Source organism: Manis javanica, chromosome 6 (assembly GCF_040802235.1).
Source record: "Manis javanica isolate MJ-LG chromosome 6, MJ_LKY, whole genome shotgun sequence".
NCBI classification, from domain to species: domain Eukaryota; kingdom Metazoa; phylum Chordata; class Mammalia; order Pholidota; family Manidae; genus Manis; species Manis javanica.
Window position 1 is genome coordinate 31,966,918 of NC_133161.1, and position 20,782 is coordinate 31,987,699.

The window sequence follows — 20,782 nt, forward strand, 5'->3', positions numbered from 1 at the left end:
GAAAGGAATGTTTAGTTGAGCAAGCATTACTAAAGAGGTAACAGGAGATCAGTAAATGTAAAAAGAGAAAAGTAGAATGAAATTACTAGCTGTCAAACTCCTGACATGGCATATTCAAAAAAAGACAGGGGTAAATATAGAAATGCTTTGGGTGGGGGTGGGGTGGGAGAGTATCTATTTACTTCAAACTTTCTTAATTCATGCAAACTAGTTTTCCTAGGAATAGCCTCAACATAGCTAGACAGTTAACCCTTAAATGAATTTACATAAAACAGGTATTAGCAATTTTTTTAAAAGGTATTGTATATCACTTAGAATGTAAGATTCATTTTCTACTAAAAGACATGTTTAATACATGTAGATAGTAATTTGGTCCTAGGACTTTTACTGTACTATATAATTTGGGAGTGGGGAAGAATAGGAAATCTGAAAAGGAGACAGTGATCACAAAATACATAAAAAATTATCTTAAATGCTCAAAGCAAGTTAACAGGTGACAACTGCACAGTACAGTGGGAAAGATACCAACTAACCAAGGAGTTGAAATACAGAATGCCTAGATTTTATTTGAACTCCATTCTTAGCTAGTATGGGCCCCCTTACCTCATCCATAAAAAGAGGGGTTTGGACTAGATGACTTACAAAGACTCTTTCAGTTCAGAAAACTTACTCCATAGCCACTCACTCATCATCCACTCACCTACCCTCCATCAGTGCAAATATTCAGGTGTTAAGCACTATACTAGATACAGTGAAAACAATGATTTTTCTGCCCTGATAGAATTCCACAGACCAATCATCACTTTGTAAGTCACCTGTCCTGTATGTAGATTTTTATACCCTTTACTATTGGTCATTCACCAATCACATCTTACACTTTTCACCATGTGGCTCCCTCAGTTTAGACACATAATTCCCCTTATTTACTGTTCATCATTTAAACTCAGCTCAAAACCCACCTCTAAACAGAAATTTAAAATTTTCTCCTTTGGGCTCCAAATGCCTTTGATAGGCCTCCATTATGATAACATTTTATTTCATTTGGCCTGATAGTGGACATGTCTGACTATACTGGAAAATCCCTATGAGGCTTATTTATCTCACCATCACAGTGAAGTTTGGCATTCATATGTCTGCCGAATAAAAGGCTATTTCTGGATATTTCTAAATGTTCTAGACTTGAAAATACCAACTCTTCAGTGTATCTAAGTTTACTATGAACCATACTGAATTTGTGCCCTTTAGTAAAGATGTCCCATCAGAGCCACTCTTGAAAATAATAGCCATGTTTTTTCCCCTTGCAAAAAAATAGAACGAGGAAAAAAAAAAGATTAAGAGTTAAAGCAAAAGGGAAAAGGTGAAGAAAGGAGAAAAATATGTGTAAATAATGTGAGAAAAACATGTATAAAAGAAATTCAGTATCAAGAAGTGCAACTGAAGAAGAAACAGGACTGTGGCTAGGCACTTACTACAATGAAAATGCCATGAAGACACATTCCAAATGTTTTTATGATGCTTTCTAAGCTTACATTTTGCAGTTTTAATTGACTCAATCATAGGTGATAGTATATTTTGAGGGTGAAAATCAGGTTTGGAGATATTTCAGGAGTAATTCAGCCCAAGTCTAATTCAGCCCAAGTCTAATAAACAATGAAGGTAATGCTATTTTTGCTTGAAAATTATTTCAGTGAAAGGACACTGAACCAGAATAATATAATTCTGAAGTCAATCAAGGATTTAATTCATGTATTTCTGTACTTCACAGATACCCTCAGATGTCTACAAAACAAATCTCAATATTTAAGTTGTGAGAAAATCTGTGCGAAGAATACTACTGAAGTCAACACAGAATATTTTCTCTGTTCATCTAGTTAGCAATCATTTATTGAGAGTACAACCAAATGCAAGAAAATCTGAAGTTTCTACTGAAGATTTTGATGTATTTTTCTTGAGGTTATACCACAAACATCTTGTTTTATCATTAGTTATAGACTGCCCCAAAGACTTATTTCCTTACAGGATCAGAATAGCAGACATTTCAAAGAACATATCTCCTGAAATGTGGACCACAAATGTCCCCGAAATTTGGTTCACAAGAAAAGAGAAATGCAACTCATTCCAATTTCTTTTTAGAACAAATCAAATTTATTTAATTTAAATTTAACAGGCATCACCTGACAAATACTTCTCTGGACAAATAAAATTTCAATGCTTTCATCATTTTCGAGTTAAATGCATGACTATTTCATATCACTGATATTATTATGAATATTTCTCTGATGTTCATTAAACTTTATTCTGCCAGGTAAAAACTTATCTTTCAATGAATCAATTTTCTCACTTTAACTTTAAAAATATCCACTAATATTTGCACCTATGTGAAACAACCCACATAGTTATTTACCACAGAAAACTCAGAGGGGAAGTTTAAAGTACTGTGGCTAAAAGTTCATAAGTGCTATATATTTTGTTTTCCCGTAAGACTTTTTTTGTCAACATGTTCTAAGCCATTATGAAGAAAATTACTTAAATATAAAAATTATTTAAATAAGGTTTGGAGAACTTAGGAGTAAGTGGCCATTCACTCAGAAGCTAGTAACTAAAGTCACAAGTATAAAATAAATTTTCTTAAAGCACTTTAATAATTAACAGGGGTGGAAGCAAGCCAATTGTCCACTGACAGATGAATGGAGAAATAAAATGTGGTATATATATTCAATGTTAAAAGGAAGCAAATTCTGACATGCTACAATATGGATGAACTTTGAAAACATTATACCAAGTAGAACAACCAGTCACAAAAAGACAAATACTGTACAATTCCACTTAAATGAGGTACCTAGACAAGTCAAACTTACGGAGACAGAAAACAGAATGGTGATTGCCAGGAATTGAAGAGGAGGGGGAGAATGGAAAATTATTTAATGGATATGCACTTTCAGTTTGGGAAAATGATAAAAGGCTGGAGATGGATGGTGGTGATGATTACCCAACAATGTAAATGTACTTAAAGCCAAAGAACTGTACACCTAAGAATTACCATTTAAAATGGTAAATGTTATATTTTTTTCCCACAATAAAAAATAATAAGTAAAAATTGCCATTCAAAAAGTACATTATTTAGAGGGGCGGAGCCAGGATGGCGGCAAGAGTAGAGCAGTGGAAATCTCCTCCCAAAAACACATAGAGCTATGAAAATATAACAAAGAAAAATCTTCCTAAAATAGAGACCACAGGACACAGGACAACATCCAGACCACATCCACACCTGCAAGAACCCAGCGCCTTGCGAAGGGGGTAAGATACAAGCCCCGGCCCAGCAGGACCCAAGCGCCCCTCCCCCCGGCTCCCGGCGGGTCGAAAGAAACCGGAGCGATTTTTTTTTTTGGCGAGTGCTTTTTGAAAGCCTTAAAGGGACAGAGACCCCGTTGCTAGGGAGGCAGGGTGGCGGGACCAGTGAGCGGATGCCTGGGACCGGCGCCTGAGGACAAAGAATATCGTGAGTTTTTCCCTACGGGACCGGTGGGCGGGTGCCTGAGACCGGCGCCTGAGGACAGAGGAAATCGTGCGTTTTTCCCCTTTTTTTCCTCTTTTTGGCGAGTGCTTTTTGGAAGCCTTAAACGGACAGGGACCCCGGTGCTTGGGAGGCAGAGGAGCAGGACGGGTGAGCGGATGCCTGGGACCGGCACCTGAGGACAAAAAATATCCCGCGTTTTTCCCTGCGGGACCGGAGGGCGGGTGCCTGAGACCGGCGCTTGAGGACAGAGGAAATTGCGCGTTTTCCCCCACCATTTTTTTTTTTCTCTTTTTGGCTAGTGCTTTTTGGAAGCCTTAAAGGGACAGGGACCCTGGTGCTAGGGAGGCAGAGAAGCAGGACCAGTGAGCGGGTGCCTGGGACCGGCGCCTGAGGACAAAGAATATTGCGCGTTTTTCCCTGCGGGACGGGTGGGGGGGGTGGTGCCTGAGACCGGCACCTGTGGACGGAGGAAATCGCGCGTTTTTCCCCCTTTTTTTTTTCTTTTTGGCGAGTGCTTTTTGGAAGCCTTAAAGGGACAGGGACCCCAGTGCTAGGGAGGCAGGGCGGCGGGACTGGTGAGCGGGTGCCTGGGACCAGCACCTGAGGACAAAGAATATCCCGCATTATTCCCTGCGGGACCGGAGGGCGGGTGCGGGAGACCGGCGCCTGAGGACGGAGGAAATCGCGCGTTTTTCCCCTTTTTTTCTTCTCTTTTTGGCGAGTGCTTTTTGGAAGCCTTAAAGGGACAGGGACCCTGGTGCTAGGGAGGCAGAGCAGCAGGACCGGTGAGCGGGTGCCTGGGACCGGCGCCTGAGGACAAAGAATATCGCGCGTTTTTCCCTGTGGGACCGGTGGGCGGGTGCCTGAGACCAGCACCCGAGGACAGAGGAAATAGCGCGTTTTTCCCCTTTTTTTTTCTCTTTTTGGCGAGTGCTTTTTGGAAGCCTTAAAGGGACAGGGACCCCGGTGCTACGGAGGCAGGGCGGCGGGACTGGTGAGCGGGTGCCTGGGACCAGCACCTGAAGACAAAGAATATCCCGCGTTTTTCCCTGCGGGACCGGAGGGCGGGTGCCTGAGACTGGCACCTGAGGACAGAGGAAATTGCGCGTTTTTCCCTTTTTTTTTCTCTCCTTTTGGAAGCCTTAAAGGGACAGGGACCCCGTTGTTAGGGAGGCAGGGCGGCGGGACTGCTGAGCGGGTGCCTGGGACTGGCGCCTGAGGACAAAGAATATCGTGCATTTTTCCCTGCGGGACCGGTGGGCGGGTGCTTTTTGGAAGCCCTTAAGGGAAAGGGACCCTGGTGCTAGGGAGGCAGGGCAGCAGGACCAGTGAGAGGGTGCCTGGGACCGACGCCTGAGGACAAAAAAAAATCGCGTGTTTTTTCCTTTTTTTTTCTTCTGTTCCCTCTCTCACTGTTGCTGTTGTTGTTTTGGTTTGGAGAGTGCTTTTTGGAAGTCTTAAAGGGGCAGGACAGGTCACTTAGACCAGAGGCAGGGAATCTGGGGATCTCTGGGCACTCTAACCCCCTGGGCAGCAGGGAGCACAGAGGCCCCTTACGGAGATAAACAGCCAACCGGCCGCTCCCCCTCCAACCGGGCTCCACCATTTTGGAGGAGCAGCCCTAGCCAGGACACGCCCACAGCAACAGCGGAGATAAACCCCATAGCAACCGGGCAGGAAGCAGAAGCCCTGTCTGTGCACAGCTGCCCAGCACAAGCCAGTAGAGGTCGCTATTCTCCCAGGAGTGGAGGGCCACAAACCAACAGGAAGGGAAGCTCTTCCAGCGGTCACTTGCAGCAGCTCTGCAAACTCTATCACCATGAAAAGGCAAAACTACAGGCACACAAAGATCACAGAGACAACACCTGAGAAAGAGACAGACCTAACCAGTCCTCCAGAAAAAGAATTCGAAATAAAAATCATGAACATGCTGACAGAGATGCAGAGAAAAGTGCAAGAGCAATGGGATGAGATGCAGAGAAAAATGCAAGAGCAATGGGATGAAGTCCGGAGGGAGATCACAGATGTCAGGAAGAGATCACAGAAGTGAAACAATCCCTGGAAGGATTTATAAGCAGAATGGATAAGATGCAGGACGCCACTGAAGGAATAGAAACCAGAGAACAGGAACGTATAGAAGCTGACATAGAGAGAGATAAAAGGATCTCCAGGAATGAAACAACACTAAGAGAACTATGTGACCAATCCAAAAGGAATAAAATTCGTATTATAGGGATACCAGAAGAAGAAGAGAGAGGAAATGGGATAGAAAGTCTCTTTGAAGAAATAATTGCTGAAAACTTCCCCAAACTGGGGGAGGGAATAATCGAACAGACCATGGAATTACACAGAACCCCCAACAGAAAGGATCCAAGGAAGACAACACCAAGACACATAGTAATTAAAATGGCAAGGATCAAGGACAAGGAAAGAGTTTTAAAGGCAGCTAGAGAGAAAAAGGTCACCTATAAAGGAAAACCCACCAGGCTAACATCAGACTTCTCAACAGAAACCCTACAGGCCAGAAGAGAATGGCATGATATACTTAATGCAATGAAACAGAAGGGCCTTGAACCAAGGATACTGTATCCAGCACGACTATCATTTAAATATGATGGCGGGATAAAATAATTCCCACACAAGCAAAACCTAAGGGAATTTGCTTCCCACAAACCACCCCTACAGGGCATCCTACAGGGACTGCTCTAGATGGGAGCACTCCTAAAAAGAGCACAGAACAAAACACACAACATATGAAGAATGGAGGAGGAGGAATAAGAAGGGAGAGAAGAAAAGAATCTCCAGACAGTGTATATAATAGCTCAATAAGCGAGCTAAGTTAGGCAGTAAGATACTAAAGAAGCTAACCTTGAACCTTTGGTAAACACAAATCTAAAGCCTGCAATGGCAATAAGTACATACATCTCAATAGTCACCCTAAATGTAAATGGACTTAATGCACCAATCAAAAGACACAGAGTAATAGAATGGATAAAAAAGCAAGACCCATCTATATGCTGCTTACAAGAAACTCACCTTAAACCCAAAGACAAGCACAGACTAAAAGTCAAGGGATGGAAAAACATATTTCAGGCAAACAACAGTGAGAAGAAAGCAGGGGTTGCAGTACTAATATCAGACAAAAGAGACTTCAAAACAAAGAAAGTAACAAGAGATAAAAGATACTACATAATGATAAAGGGCTCAGTCCAACAAGAGGATATAACCATTCTAAATACATATGCACACAATACAGGAGCACCAGCATATGTGAAGCAAATACTAACAGAACTAAAGAGGGAAATAGACTGCAATGCATTCATTTTAGGAGACTTCAACACACCACTCACCACAAAGGATAGATCCACCGGGCAGAAAAAAAGTTAAGGACACACAGGCACTGAACAACACACTAGAACAGATGGACCTAATAGACATCTATAGAACTCTACATCCAAAAGCAACAGGATATACATTCTTCTCAAGTGCACATGGAACATTCTCCAGAATAGACCACATACTAGCTCACAAAAAGAGCCTCAGTAAACTCCAAAATATTGAAATTCTACCAACCAATTTTTCAGACCACAAAGGTATAAAACCAGAAATAAATACTACAAAGAAGAAAAAAAAAGGCTCACAAACACATGGAGGCTTAACAACATGCTACTAAATAATCAATGGATCAATGAACAAATCAAAATAGAGATCAAGGAATATATAGAAACAAATGACAACAACAACACTAAGCCCCAACTTTTGTGGGACGCAGCGAAAGCAGTCTTAAGAGGAAAGTATATAGCAATCCAGGCACACTTGAAGAAGGAAGAACAATCCCAAATGAATAGTCTAACATCACAATTATCAAAACTGGAAAAAGAAGAACAAATGAGGCCTCAAGTCAGCAGAAGGAGGGACATAATAAAGATCAGAGAAGAAATAAACAAAATTGAGAAGAATAAAACAATAGCAAAAATCAACGAAACCAAGAGCTGGTTCTTCGAGAAAATAAACAAAATAGATAAGCCTCTAGCCCAACTTATTAAGAAAAAAAGAGAATCAACACAAATCAACATAATCAGAAATGAGAATGGAAGAATCACGACAGACTCCACAGAAATACAAAGAATTATTAAAGACTACTATGAAAACCTATATGTCAACACGCTGGAAAACCTAGAAGAAACGGACAACTTCCTAGAAAAATACAACCTCCCAAGACTGACGAAGGAAGAAATACAAAAGTTAAAGAAACCAATTACAAGCAAAGAAATTGAAACGGTAATCAAAAAACTACCCAAGAACAAAACCCCGGGGCCGGACGGATTTACCTCGGAATTTTATCAGACACACAGAGAAGACATAATACCCATTCTCCTTAAAGTGTTCCAAAAATAGAAGAGGAGGGAATACTCCCAAACTCATTCTATGAAGCCAACATCACCCTAATACCAAAACCAGGCAAAGACTCCATCAAAAAAGAAAATTACAGACCAATATCCCTGATGAATGTAGATGCAAAAATACTCAATAAAATATTAGCAAACAGAATTCAACAGTATATCAAAAGGATCATACACCATGACCAAGTGGGATTCATCCCAGGGATGCAAGGATGGTACAACATTTGAAAATCCATCAACATCATCCACCACATCAACAAAAAGAAAGACAAAAACCACATGATCATCTCCATAGATGCTGAAAAAGCATTTGACAAAATTCAACATCCATTCATGATAAAAACTCTCAGCAAAAAGGGAATAGAGGGCAAGTACCTCAACATAATAAAGTCCATATATGATAAACCCACAGCATTATTCTGAACAGCGAGAAACTGAAAGCATTTCCTCTGAGATCGGGAACCAGACAGGGATGCCCACTCTCCCCACTGTTATTTAACATAGTACTGGAGGTCCTAGCCACAGCAATCAGACAAAACAAAGAAATACAAGGAATCCAGATTGGTAAAGAAGTTAAACTGTCACTATTTGCAGATGATATGATACTGTACATAAAAAACCCTAAAGACTCCACTCCAAAACTACTAGAACTGATATCGGAATACAGCAAAGCTGTAGGATACATAATTAACACACAGAAATCTGTAGCTTTCCTATACACTAACAATGAATCAATAGAAAGAGAAATCAGGAAAACAATTCCGTTCACCATTGCATCAAAAAGAATAAAATACCTAGGAATAAACCTAACCAAAGAAGTGAAAGACTTATACTCTGAAAAATACTCTGAAAACTTATACTCTGAAATTAAAGGGGACACTAATAAATGGAAACTCATCCCATGCTCATGGCTAGGAAGAATTAATATCGTCAAAATGGCCATCCTGCCCAAAGCAATATACAGATTTGATGCAATCCCTATGAAACTACCAGCAACACTCTTCAATGAACTGGAACAAAAAATTCAAAAATTCATATGGAAACACCAAAGACCCCGAATAGCCAAAGTAATCCTGAGAAAGAAGAATAAAGTAGGGGGGATCTCACTCCCCAACTTCAAGCTCTACTATAAAGCCATAGTAATCAAGACAATTTGGTACTGGCACAAGAACAGAGCCACAGACCAATGGAACAGACTAGAGAATCTAGACATTAACCCAGACATATATGGTCAATTAATATTTGATAAAGGAGCCATGGACATACCATGGCGAAATGACAGTCTCTTCAACAGATGGTGCTGGCAAAACTGGACAGCTACATGTAGGAGAATGAAACTGGACCATTGTCTAACCCCATATACAAAGGTAAACTCAAAATGGATCAAAGACCTGAATGTAAGTCATGAAACCATTAAACTCTTGGAAAAAAACATAGGCAAAAACCTCTTAGACATAAACATGAGTGACCTCTTCTTGAACATATCTCCCCAGGCAAGGAAAACAACAGCAAAAATGAGCAAGTGGGACTACATTAAGCTGAAAAGCTTCTGTACAGCGAAAGACACCATCAACAGAACAAAAAGGAACCCTACAGTATGGGAGAATATATTTGAAAATGACAGATCCGATAAAGGCTTGACATCCAAAATATACAAAGAGCTCACATGCCTCAACAAACAAAAATCAAATAACCGAATTAAAAAATGGGCAGAGGAACTGAACAGACAGTTCTCTAAAAAAGAAATACAGATGGCCAACAGACACATGAAAAGACGCTCCACATAGCCAATTATCAGAGAAATGCAAATTAAAACTACAATGAGGTATCACCTCACACCAGTAAGGATAACTGCCATCCAAAAAACAAACAACAACAAATGTTGGCGAGGCTGTGGAGAAAGGGGAACCCTCCTACACTGCTGGTGGGAATGTAAATTAGTTCAACCATTGTGGAAAGCAGTATGGAGGTTCCTCAAAATGCTCAAAACAGAACTACCATTTGACCCAGGAATTCCACTCCTAGGAATTTACCCTAAGAATGCAGCAATCAAGTTTGAGAAAGACAGATGCACCCCTATGTTTATCGCAGCACTATTTACAATAGCCAAGAATTGGAAGCAACCTAAATGTCCACAGGTAGATGGAAAGGTAGAAAGAAAGAAAGAGAGAGAGAGAAGAAGGAAGGAAGGAGGAGGGAGGGAGGAAGGAAGGAAGGAAGGAAGGAAGGAAGGAAGGAAGGAAGGAAGGAAGGAAGGAAGGAAGGAAAAGGGGGATTACTCCTTGATAGGATAAAACTATTGGTAAATCAAAGATCAACGCATGCTTTAAATATCCTTAATGTTGATCACTTAAAAGGGTGTCAGATGATCAGCTATGGAGGTACTATTTTCTGATAATATTCCTTTCTCTTAATTAAAAAAAAAAAAAAGAAAAGCAGTCCCTGTGTGCTGACCTCCAATGAGTTCTGCACAGTGGTATAGAGGGCATGTCAAAGTGTGGGCAAAGGGTCTGTTTGTTTCTATGCAGAAGATCAAGGCCTAGCTTGGATACCCAGAAAATGAACTAAGATACGATATGAGGAGGAGCTTCCGGCATCAGCACTCTCTGGAGGACTTGTGCCGGGGGATGATCATCAAAAAGCCTCCACAGGGATCCGGACAATGCTGAGGTTATGGCTGCATCCAGCCCACCGTCTCCTGGACTTGCCATAGGAATAAGGAGGGAGATGTCTAGGCTGGCATGTGCATACAGTGAGACAACGAATTTGACCGGATCTGTACTGTTGGAACTCAACCAGGAGTTGGGAGGGGTGCAAGTTGTAGCACTCCAAAATCTCATGACTATAGACTATCTATGGTTAAAAGAACATATGGGATGTGAACAGATCCCAGAAATGGGCTGCTTTAATTTGTCTGATGGTTCAAGTGCAGTTGGACAATATCCATCATATCATAGATAAATTTTCACAAATGCCTAGGGTGCCTAAATGGTTTTCTTGGCTTCACTGGAGATGGATGGTAATTATAGATTTGCTTTGTTTATGTCACCGTATTCCTATTATGTTAATATGTGTGTGCAAATTAGTTAGTAGTTTAAAACCTATACATACTTAAGGTACTCTACAAGAAGATATGTCAAAGAAATAATCAATCCTCCCATGTTTCCTTCATATGCTACATCTATAGCTTTTCTTCTTCCTTCCTAATTACAACCCTTAAATAGAATTCGTGCCTCATATCGAATTTACCGAGTATCATAATTCCTCCAGGTGGTAAAGATACCTCAAGACAAGTGCTGGGCATAGAAAGCACAGGGCATAAATCTGCAAAGAAGTAAAAAGCTAACCTTTGCAAACAATATGGCTTCTCTCTCACTTACCAACTTTACATTTCCCTGTATGGCCCCGGAAGATGACTGGTTAGCCAGAGACGGGTAAGATTCCTCAAGGGAGGAACAACCTAAGACAGGCACAGTCGCAGGGGGGCCATCAGGTGAGAATTTGGGGATCAACAGAGGTGAGGCTCAGAACCTCACCCCCCCTGCTTTGAGAGAAATCTTCTGCATCCGTGGATGTCTTGCTGCCCTTGTCTAGCCTGGATTAATACTTAGTCCATAGGCACACACCTGATCATCTGATCATCAACATCTGCCCTCTTACAGCACTAAACTATGTTTTCTACCTTTATCTTGCATCTACCTACCACTTCAGCATTTTATTAAAAATAAAAATAATAATAATAATAGGAGAAATGTGGGATCAACATATAAACCAAGTACAAAAATCAAACGAATATTCATATTTGACCTGATTGTTTATAGGTCATAATGCCTGATCAAAACCGAAAGTTTCTGTGATGAATGCCCTTGTACTGTTCACCATGTAAGAATTTATTCACTATGTAAGAATTCGTTCACCATGTAAGAACTTGTTCGTTATGCTTCAGAAGATTGGAGACTGACGAGAATTAGGCTTGAGATGGATTAATGATTGTACATTGAGCGTTGACCCCCCTATACTGAATTTTATTGTTGTTAACAACCATTTGATCAATAAATATGAGAGATGCCCTCTCAAAAAAAAATAATAATCATCATAATAAATTAAAAAAAAAAAAAAGATCAACGCATGCTTTAAATATCCTTAATGTTGATCACTTAAAGGGTGTCAGATGATCAGCTATGCAGGTACTCTTTTCTGATAATATTCCTTTCTCTTAATTTAAAAAAAAAAAAAAAAAAAGCAGTCCCTGTGTGCTGACCTCCAATGAGTTCTGCACAGTGGTATAGAGGGCATGTCAAAGTGTGGGCAAAGGGTCTGTTTGTTTCTATGCAGAAGATCAAGGCCTAGCTTGGATACCCAGAAAATGAACTAAGATACGATATGAGGAGGAGCTTCCGGCATCAGCACTCTCTGGAGGACTCGTGCCGGGGGATGATAATCAAAAAGCCTCCACAGGGATTCGGGCGATGCTGCGGTCGTGGCTGCGTCCACCCCACCGTTTCCTGGACTTGCCATTGGAATAAGGAGGGAGATGTCTAGGCTGGCATGTGCATACAGTGAGACAACGAATTTGACCGGATCTGTACTGTTGGAACTCAACCAGGAGTTGGGAGGGGTGCAAGGTGTAGCACTCCAAAATCTTATGACTATAGACTATCTACAGTTAAAAGGACATATGGGAGGTGAACAGAACCCAGAAATGGGCTGCTTTAATTTGTCTGATTTCTCTCAGACTGTTCAAGTACAGTTGGACAATATCCATCATATCATAGACAAATTTTCACAAATGCCTAGGGTGCCTAAATGGTTTTCTTGGCTTCACTGGAGATGGATGGTAATTATAGATTTGCTTTGTTTATGTCACCGTATTCCTATTATGTTAATATGTGTGTACAAATTAGTTAGTAGTTTAAAACCTATACATACTTAAGGTACTCTACAAGAAGATATGTCAAAGAAATAATCAATCCTCCCATGTTTTCTTCCATATGCTACCTCTATAGCTTTTCTTCTTCCTTCCTAATTACAACCCTTAAATAGAATTCGTGCCTCATATCGAATTTACCGAGTATCATAATTCCTCCAGGTGGTAAAGATACCTTGAGACAAGTGCTGGGCATAGAAGCCACAGGGCATAAATCTGCAAAGTAAAGAGCTAACCTTTTCAAACAATATGGCTTCTCTCTCACTTACCAACTTTACATTTCCCTGTATGGCCCCGGAAGATGACTGGTTAGCCAGAGACGGGTAAGATTCCTCAAGGGAGGAACAACCTAAGACAGGCACAGTCGCAAGGGGGCCATCAGGTGAGAATTTGGGGATCAACAGAGGTGAGGCTCAGAACCTCACCCCCCCCTGCTTTGAGAGAAATCTTCTGCATCCGTGGATGTTTTGCTCCCCTTGTCTAGCCTGGATTAATACTTAGTCCATAGGCACACACCTGATCATCTGATCATCAACATCTGCCCTCTTACAGCACTAAACTATGTTTTCTACCTTTATCTTGCATCTACCTACCACTTCAGCATTTTATTAAAAATAAAAATAATAATAATAATAAAGGGAGAAATGTGGGATCAACATATAAATCAAGTACAAAAATCAAACGAATATTCATATTTGACCTGATTGTTTATAGGTCATAATGTGTGATCAAAACTGAAAGTTTCTGTGACGAATGCCCTTGTACTGTTCACCATGTAAGAATTTATTCACTATGTAAGAATTCGTTCACCATGTAAGAACTTGTTCGTTATGCTTCAGAAGATTGGAGACTGACGAGAATTAGGCTTGAGATGGATTCATGATTGTACATTGAGCATTGACCCCCGTATACTGAATTTTATTGTTGTTAACAACCATTTGATCAATAAATATGAGAGATGCCCTCTCAAAAAAAAAAAAAAAGTACAGTATTTAAATTAGAAGCAGAATCAGATAAGCCTAGAAATCTAGTGAACCTCTATCTTCATTAGGGTTGACAGTAAAGGATGGATTTGATAAAGCTTTCGAATGTTAGAAATGCAGAATTAGTACAAATTTCCCCATTAGTCAGGATATCGCATACTGTGTAGTATACTAGGATGAAAGCAGGTGACTGGATGGTCCCTAAACACTCTTTGTAAAGCACCTAAAAAATCTGCTTAATTTCATCATTTTCAAACGAGTAATGGAGTTGGTCTCTGGGCCTTGGAGTTGCGAGTGGAATCAATTATTTCTTTGAAATCCTCAGATAGTTGTAGCAAGTCATGATGTGGTCATTAGTCTACAGATAATGTACCAGGATTTAGAATTGCCTAGTTGTTTGAATCACCTACAAATTCAGTAAATATTTATTAAGTAAATATGTATCAGGTATGATATCAAGTATTTATGGATGAATAAAATAAACTCCTAACCCTTAAAACTCCATTATAGTCAAACATGTAACAAAACGTATAGCATAAAAATTCGTAACACTTTGAAAAACCAAAATTTCTAAAATGGTTTTATCTAACTTGGCAAATACCAAAATGCAGTATTTACTATATAAACCCCAAACATATAATGAATAGAGTATTTTTTGTTATAATTGCATCCCTATGTCACTCTGTGATAAGAAATATTTCTCTTCTGGCCTAGTACATACATATATATGAAATTATATATATATATGAACTTGATGTACAAATATCTATTTCAGGAATTAGTGCTTAAAAACTACTTTAAAGACAATATTTTTCCCATGTCAGTTGTTATGATAATATAATACTTACTGGGCTGCTCCTTCCCTGAGAAGATTATCATTATTAAGCAGTAACCGAACATCTGCAAAACAAATATTGTGTTTTCTATATTACTATTTTTCTATGTCTGAAATGTCTATGTAATAAATGCATGTATTGGTCATGTATTAACCCTCCATTCCCCTAATATGAGAGCAAGATCAAAACATAAATCTGATGACCAAAATAACCAGAAAAACACAGCACAGTACTAATAAATAATAAAAAATATATATTTTGTGTAGGAGAGAGAAAAATGAAATGAAAATACATGTGATTTTATATCCTTAATAGTCAATGCAGACAGACTGTAATGTTACCTCTAAAGAACTAAAGTGGAGAACAGCTCCAGCAAAAAGATGGTATGATGATAAGATATGCAGAAGACACAGCACTATATCTCTTAGTTTGACAACACTAACATGTGTTTCAAATGAATCTGTCCTACAGAAGAAGCAATTAAACAAGAAATAGCTTGTGAACAGAGTACAGATGTAAGCACTTCTGTCCTCAGACAGCTCATGCTCAAACACAGATGAATGTACTTAGTTTGACATGGATAACTGCTTTATTTGCCTTAGGAATCTAACACTGGTTATTGATTTTAAATTCTGCCCTAATTTTAGACTCAGTTATTATGCCTATTAATCATTAAAACATAACTTTTAAAATAATGTTTTTTATTGGAAAATCCAGTTTGTAAAACAAAGGGAAAAAAACACATTAATTTCACCAAACAAAAATCTACTCTAGGTTTCTTTCATTATTTCTCCTGCACATGTGGCTATTATTTTACACAGTTGCTATCATAAAGCACATACAAAAAATGACCCTAAATTTTTCATTATATGAAAATAACTCAAATAACTTAAGTATCTCCCATTAAATTACGAAACTTGTTACATATAAACATACTATATAGTTCTAGTAAATAGCTTAAAATTGAGCAGCCATTAAAAATTACGTAGATATATATTCATCAACATGGAAATATATCCACAATATAATAAATAAAAAAGGGAAAACCCAGCATGTATAGTATTATCAAAGTTATATAATATTATAAAACATGTCTGAAAGACATTGGAAGTACTTCATTCAAACAGAAATAGAGGGTAGAATTTTGTGTGATCTTTAGATTCTTTTTTGCACTTTGGAAATTTTAGAATGACAATGAATCATTTTTACAATAATAAAGCTATTCTAAAAGAAAAAAATATTTCCTATTTACATACCTACTTGCACTAGTAGGCCCTGATTTTAAAAAACAATGTTTTGCTAACCATTAAAATAGTACTAATTTGATTTCTAAATTAACTGATTTTAAACAATGGAATCTTCTGCCTAAAAATTATTTTTAAAAATGCAGACATTTATAATTATAGTTATTCCTATCTCACAAAACCAACTGGGAAGTTCTATTTGATAAATACTATTTTTATCTTTGATATTTAAAACATAATTATTCACATGGTATTGCTTAGTAGTGTATCTTTTCCAGTACTGAATGGTAAAATAATCTAAAAGCAGGATCTGTTTTGATCCAGTAATTTTACTCTAGAAAGAAGGTCCATAGTTTTTACCTTAAGGAGTGTACAGTGGAGGAAATAGGAAGGCATAGAATTTGAATTAAAAAAAAAATACTAGGGATTGGCTGTGTTTCCAAGCGAGGCTACATATCAGACCCACATGGTAGAAGATTAAAAAAAAAAAGTATACATTCAAAGACCCAGCCCAGATCTACCAAATCAGTTTCTGAGGATAAAGACCAGAATCTATGATTCTATAGTACCAGAATCTATGATTCTAATCTATGAAATAGCATATGGGAATCACTTAATTGGTAAGATTTTATGACTTTGAAATTCATGGCTTCTCTTGGAATCATTCTGATTCAATGTTATCAACAAAAATAGCAATGAAAATAATCAAATTTGTATTAGATTTCTCCCTAACTCTATAATGCCCCCTCAGTTAAAACTTACATAATATTCTTTATCCTACTTCTATTCCAAGCTGAGTCCACACTCCAGGCCTACTGAATGGCTCTTCCTAAATTTCCCTCAACACTTAACATTAATTCAACACCAATTTCCAATGAGACTTAGAAAAAACAATTTTTAGAACTCATATATTTTTTAAGGACCTATCTGATTAACACCTTTGGAGGGCATTTAATTCAGGGTAAGACAGTTAAGTGGAAAACTTCGAATTATAACTTATTCTTGGTTCTATGCCTTGTACAGGAGTTTGGGGGCTACTGACTTTAGTGCAGCTTCACCATTATCAATTTAAGTTATGTGCCAACTTTTGGAACCTAAAGAGAAGAGATTCTCTATCTTCTTTAATGCCCCAATCATCAAATGTATTCATGTATATTTAGCTTATAGCAGTTAAATATTAAAACAGAAGTTAAACCCCATATGAAGCATAAGTACTTGTGAATTTTCCCCAACTTCTCAATTCACTGCTTGAGACTTTGTAGTTATCTTAAAAGGCAGAGTAATTTTAATTTCCATATTTTTTACAATGCAGATCTGCCATTCTTTCTCTAAGTGTAGCTCAGTGGTTAAATTTTTTAATGCATAACAATCACCATATATTAATTGTATGTACTAAATCATATATTATTACAGTTGGTGGATGATTAAAGGGATATTTAAGGGTAATTTTTAACTTTATGCAATTTTTCCTGATTTTTTGACTTTCAAAACTTTTCTGAGATGAGATTCCATTATATCTTACATGATGAATGAAAATGAGTGATTAAAAAAATGTTCTCTCTGGAGAAGAATGTTTAAAAAATGGTATTTAAGAGCTATGTGTAAATCAGTTTTAATTTAAGATATGGCAAAGGCCAAATATATATGAAATAGAATAACACATTTAAACTATTTGTGATAGCATACTCTTAAAGCTCCTTAAGAAAAGTTTTGTAGAAAGATTACTGCAGGCCATTTTTCTGGTGATTACTTCAACCATATCATTATTTCTGTTAAAGAGGAGCTACTGTTAGTTTTTCAGCAACCAGGAGACTATACAAGAGTTTATATTTTTGGTCTGTGGGTGAACAATCATAGAAATGTTTGACTATGAGGTTTAAAGAAACTAATTTATGAGATACAATTTAAATAACAAACTGATTTTACATGTGCTGCCATCTAAGCAAGGTGAAAGAAAATGGTGAAACATTGTCCTCCCCTTTGCTGTTCATATTTCTAGCAGGTTTTTCTTCAAAAGAAATTTAAAAATGTATTCCACAATTCTGAAGAACAGTTAAAATTAACCCTCTTAAAAATATTAAATCCTTTAGTTCTTTTTAAAGGATTTAATATTTTTAAGAGGGTTAATTCACTCAAATATAATTATCATACATATCATAAATACACTATATTCTAGCTATTACAAAATGCAGAATGACAAAAATTTTCATTGCAATTCAGAAACTATAGATTTTTTTACATAACTTCCTTAGTTTATTTTGGTTATGTAATTGTAATTTATCCTTTAAAAAAGGAGTGTTTGATCTATCAAGTCTTATGTTATGAATTAAACACTCACCATTAAACACCTCATTAAATTCTCCAGGAGGGGCATGAATGATGAATTTTGCTGCTATACGCACCTATAATAGAAATGAAGATATAAATGTTCCAATGGTATAGGCGTCTGCTAAAATAACCAAAAACCATGCAAAATTATACCACACCAAAGTTCTACTGAAAATGGCTTAAGAAGATTTTAAAGATAGTGACACTTTACTCAAACATCTTAAGTTTAGTAGTTTTTATCATTTAATATTATCACAATATACAGGCTGAACATAGATAAAATAGATAATTCATTTAAGGAATCTAAGCTGCCTATATAGAAACACCTTCTTACAAGCAAATTTTTCTTTTAAATGAAAATTGAAAATAATTATCAATCAAGAAAATTTTGTGTGTGAAGAAATAGATGCAATGAAGAAAACAAAAGTATTTTGGTGTCTATAAAGTAACAAATTACTGAAAAATGTAGAAAAGAAGGGAAGAAAAGGTCTAAATTCAAATTGTTTTTAACATGAGACCTGACTGGATCTTAAGAAGGTTTAGTTCAAAGACAAGCAAGAGATACAAAGTATCAACAGGTGTACTCACAGGCATATTTTAAGAGAAGAAAAGTTATGTTTGATGAAGAAATTAATCACTAATGAAAATACATCTGAGAGCTTAAATGACATGCTTTGAAGGAGTCTCAAGGATTTGTAAGAGCTTTCCACCCATGCCACAGCACCCCCCACACCCTCCGACTAAGCTGTGGTGGTGTCCCTGAAAGTTCCACCCTGGAACAAGTGGGCACAAGTACACACCTGTGGGTCCCACCTCACCCAACTAGAGAGACTGGAAATGAGGCCCCAGAATGCTAAACAACCTTTCCAGGGGATTTTTTAAAAATGCATATTCAAGTATTGAGGGAACATCCATGACAAAAACAAAGCCTTGACTTATTTTCACATTTCCCACTTTACTAGCACTGTTTGTTCTGATGTGTTAACTAAAAATAATAGAAAAGAAAAAAGTTATATATGTTTGTATATAGAGAGAGAGTATGTGTATATGAGCATACATCTAAGTATACATACAGCTTTTAGGAAAGATAAAAAAGAGGTATACAGGGCAAGAATAAAAAAGAGGTATACAGGGCAACATAAGTGACAAGGCCTTAAAAAGTTAAAAAAAAAGTCTAAACAAAAACAAAAATTTTTGTAGTTTGGAACACTAACAAGTTTGAAATAAAATCTATGATTGTTGTTGGATACCACTGAGAGAGAACGGTGATAATGGCTTTAAAAATGGGATTATTTAAATTAGTGTTTACCAAGCACTTTACATGTATTATGTTATTTACTCTTCCAACAACCCTATGAGGTAATTACTATTACACTTGCACATTTTTAGATGAGGCAACTGAAGCAGGAGAGGTTAAGTAACTCAGCCTGATTCCTGAATTTATTCAACACATTATGCTGCTTCTCAGATTCCAAACGGTTTTGGTAGAATGAGTAAAATCCTCCTACCAAAACATGAACAGAATGTGACAGTGTAGTACCAAACAACTGCCTCAGTATAAACTCTTTTTTGGTATTAAATTCAATAGCAACAACTTAAGTGAAACAAATTCCTTGAAAGACACAAAAACCAAAGTTCATTCAAAAAGAAATACATAACCTGAGTAGTCTTAGATCTATTAAAGAAACTGAATCTGTTGTTAAAAGGCTTTCAACAAATAAATCTCCAGGTTTTCTTATACTAAACACTTAAATAATTCTACACAAATTTCCTGGAAAACAGAATTGCACCTTACAACTTGCTTTAAGAGAATAGCATTACCCTATATCAAAGACTAGAGACTACAAGAAACACAGCCCACAAACCAAAAATCTCTCATGAACACAGATGCAAAAATCCTCAAAAGAATACTAGCAAATTGTACCCAACAATATATAGGATAACATGTCATGAACAAGTGGGTTTATCCTGGATATGCAGGCTTGTTTCAATATATGAAAAGTCAATGATAAGCAATTTACAGTATCACCTGATTAAAGATGAAAAATCACAGATCATCTCAATAGATGCAAAAAAACTACTTAATAACAGTCAACAATCAATCATGCTAAAAACTCTTAGCAAACTAAGAAAAGTCCTGAATCTGAAAAAAGTACCTACAAAAAAGCTTACAAACTAACATCATTCTTAGTGGTAAAATCTTAGTGCTTTCCCCCTAAAATCATGAACAAGACAAATATCTGTTCTCACCACTCCTGTTCAACCACATACAGTGGCCTTAATGCAGTAAGAAAAATAAATGAAAGGCATTTCATAAATTAAACTTTCTACTTGCAGACAACATGATTGTTTACAATGAAAAATCAAGGAATCCAAAAGTAAAACCCATAGAAGCACAAAACACTTAGGTATAACTCTTAAAATATGCACAGGGTTAGAATGTTGAAGACTACACAAACTAGTGATGAAAGAATCGAAGGAGAGCTAAATAAGTGGAAAGCTATATTAAGCTCATGGACTGGAAGACAAAATACTCTGAAAATA

General features: G+C 37.4%; 1 protein-coding gene and 1 long non-coding RNA gene across 2 annotated transcripts in view; one reads left to right on the plus strand and one right to left on the minus strand.

Annotated features, from left to right (window-relative positions):
- LOC140849871 (uncharacterized) overlaps positions 1-4,788 on the plus strand; it is a 44,127-nt gene extending 39,339 nt beyond the window's left edge. The window contains exon 3 of the long non-coding RNA XR_012132175.1: positions 1,766-4,788. This is a non-coding gene — a long non-coding RNA (uncharacterized lncRNA). The remainder of the gene's footprint in view (positions 1-1,765) is intronic.
- The window catches only part of CAPZA2 (capping actin protein of muscle Z-line subunit alpha 2), a 65,238-nt gene that overhangs the window by 17,028 nt on the left and 27,428 nt on the right, over positions 1-20,782 (minus strand). Inside the window, exons 2-3 of the mRNA XM_017664033.3 lie at positions 18,249-18,312; positions 14,679-14,730 (exon numbers count right to left, since the gene is read on the minus strand). Coding sequence (XP_017519522.3) covers positions 14,679-14,730; positions 18,249-18,312 — 116 coding nt within the window. The remainder of the gene's footprint in view (positions 1-14,678; positions 14,731-18,248; positions 18,313-20,782) is intronic.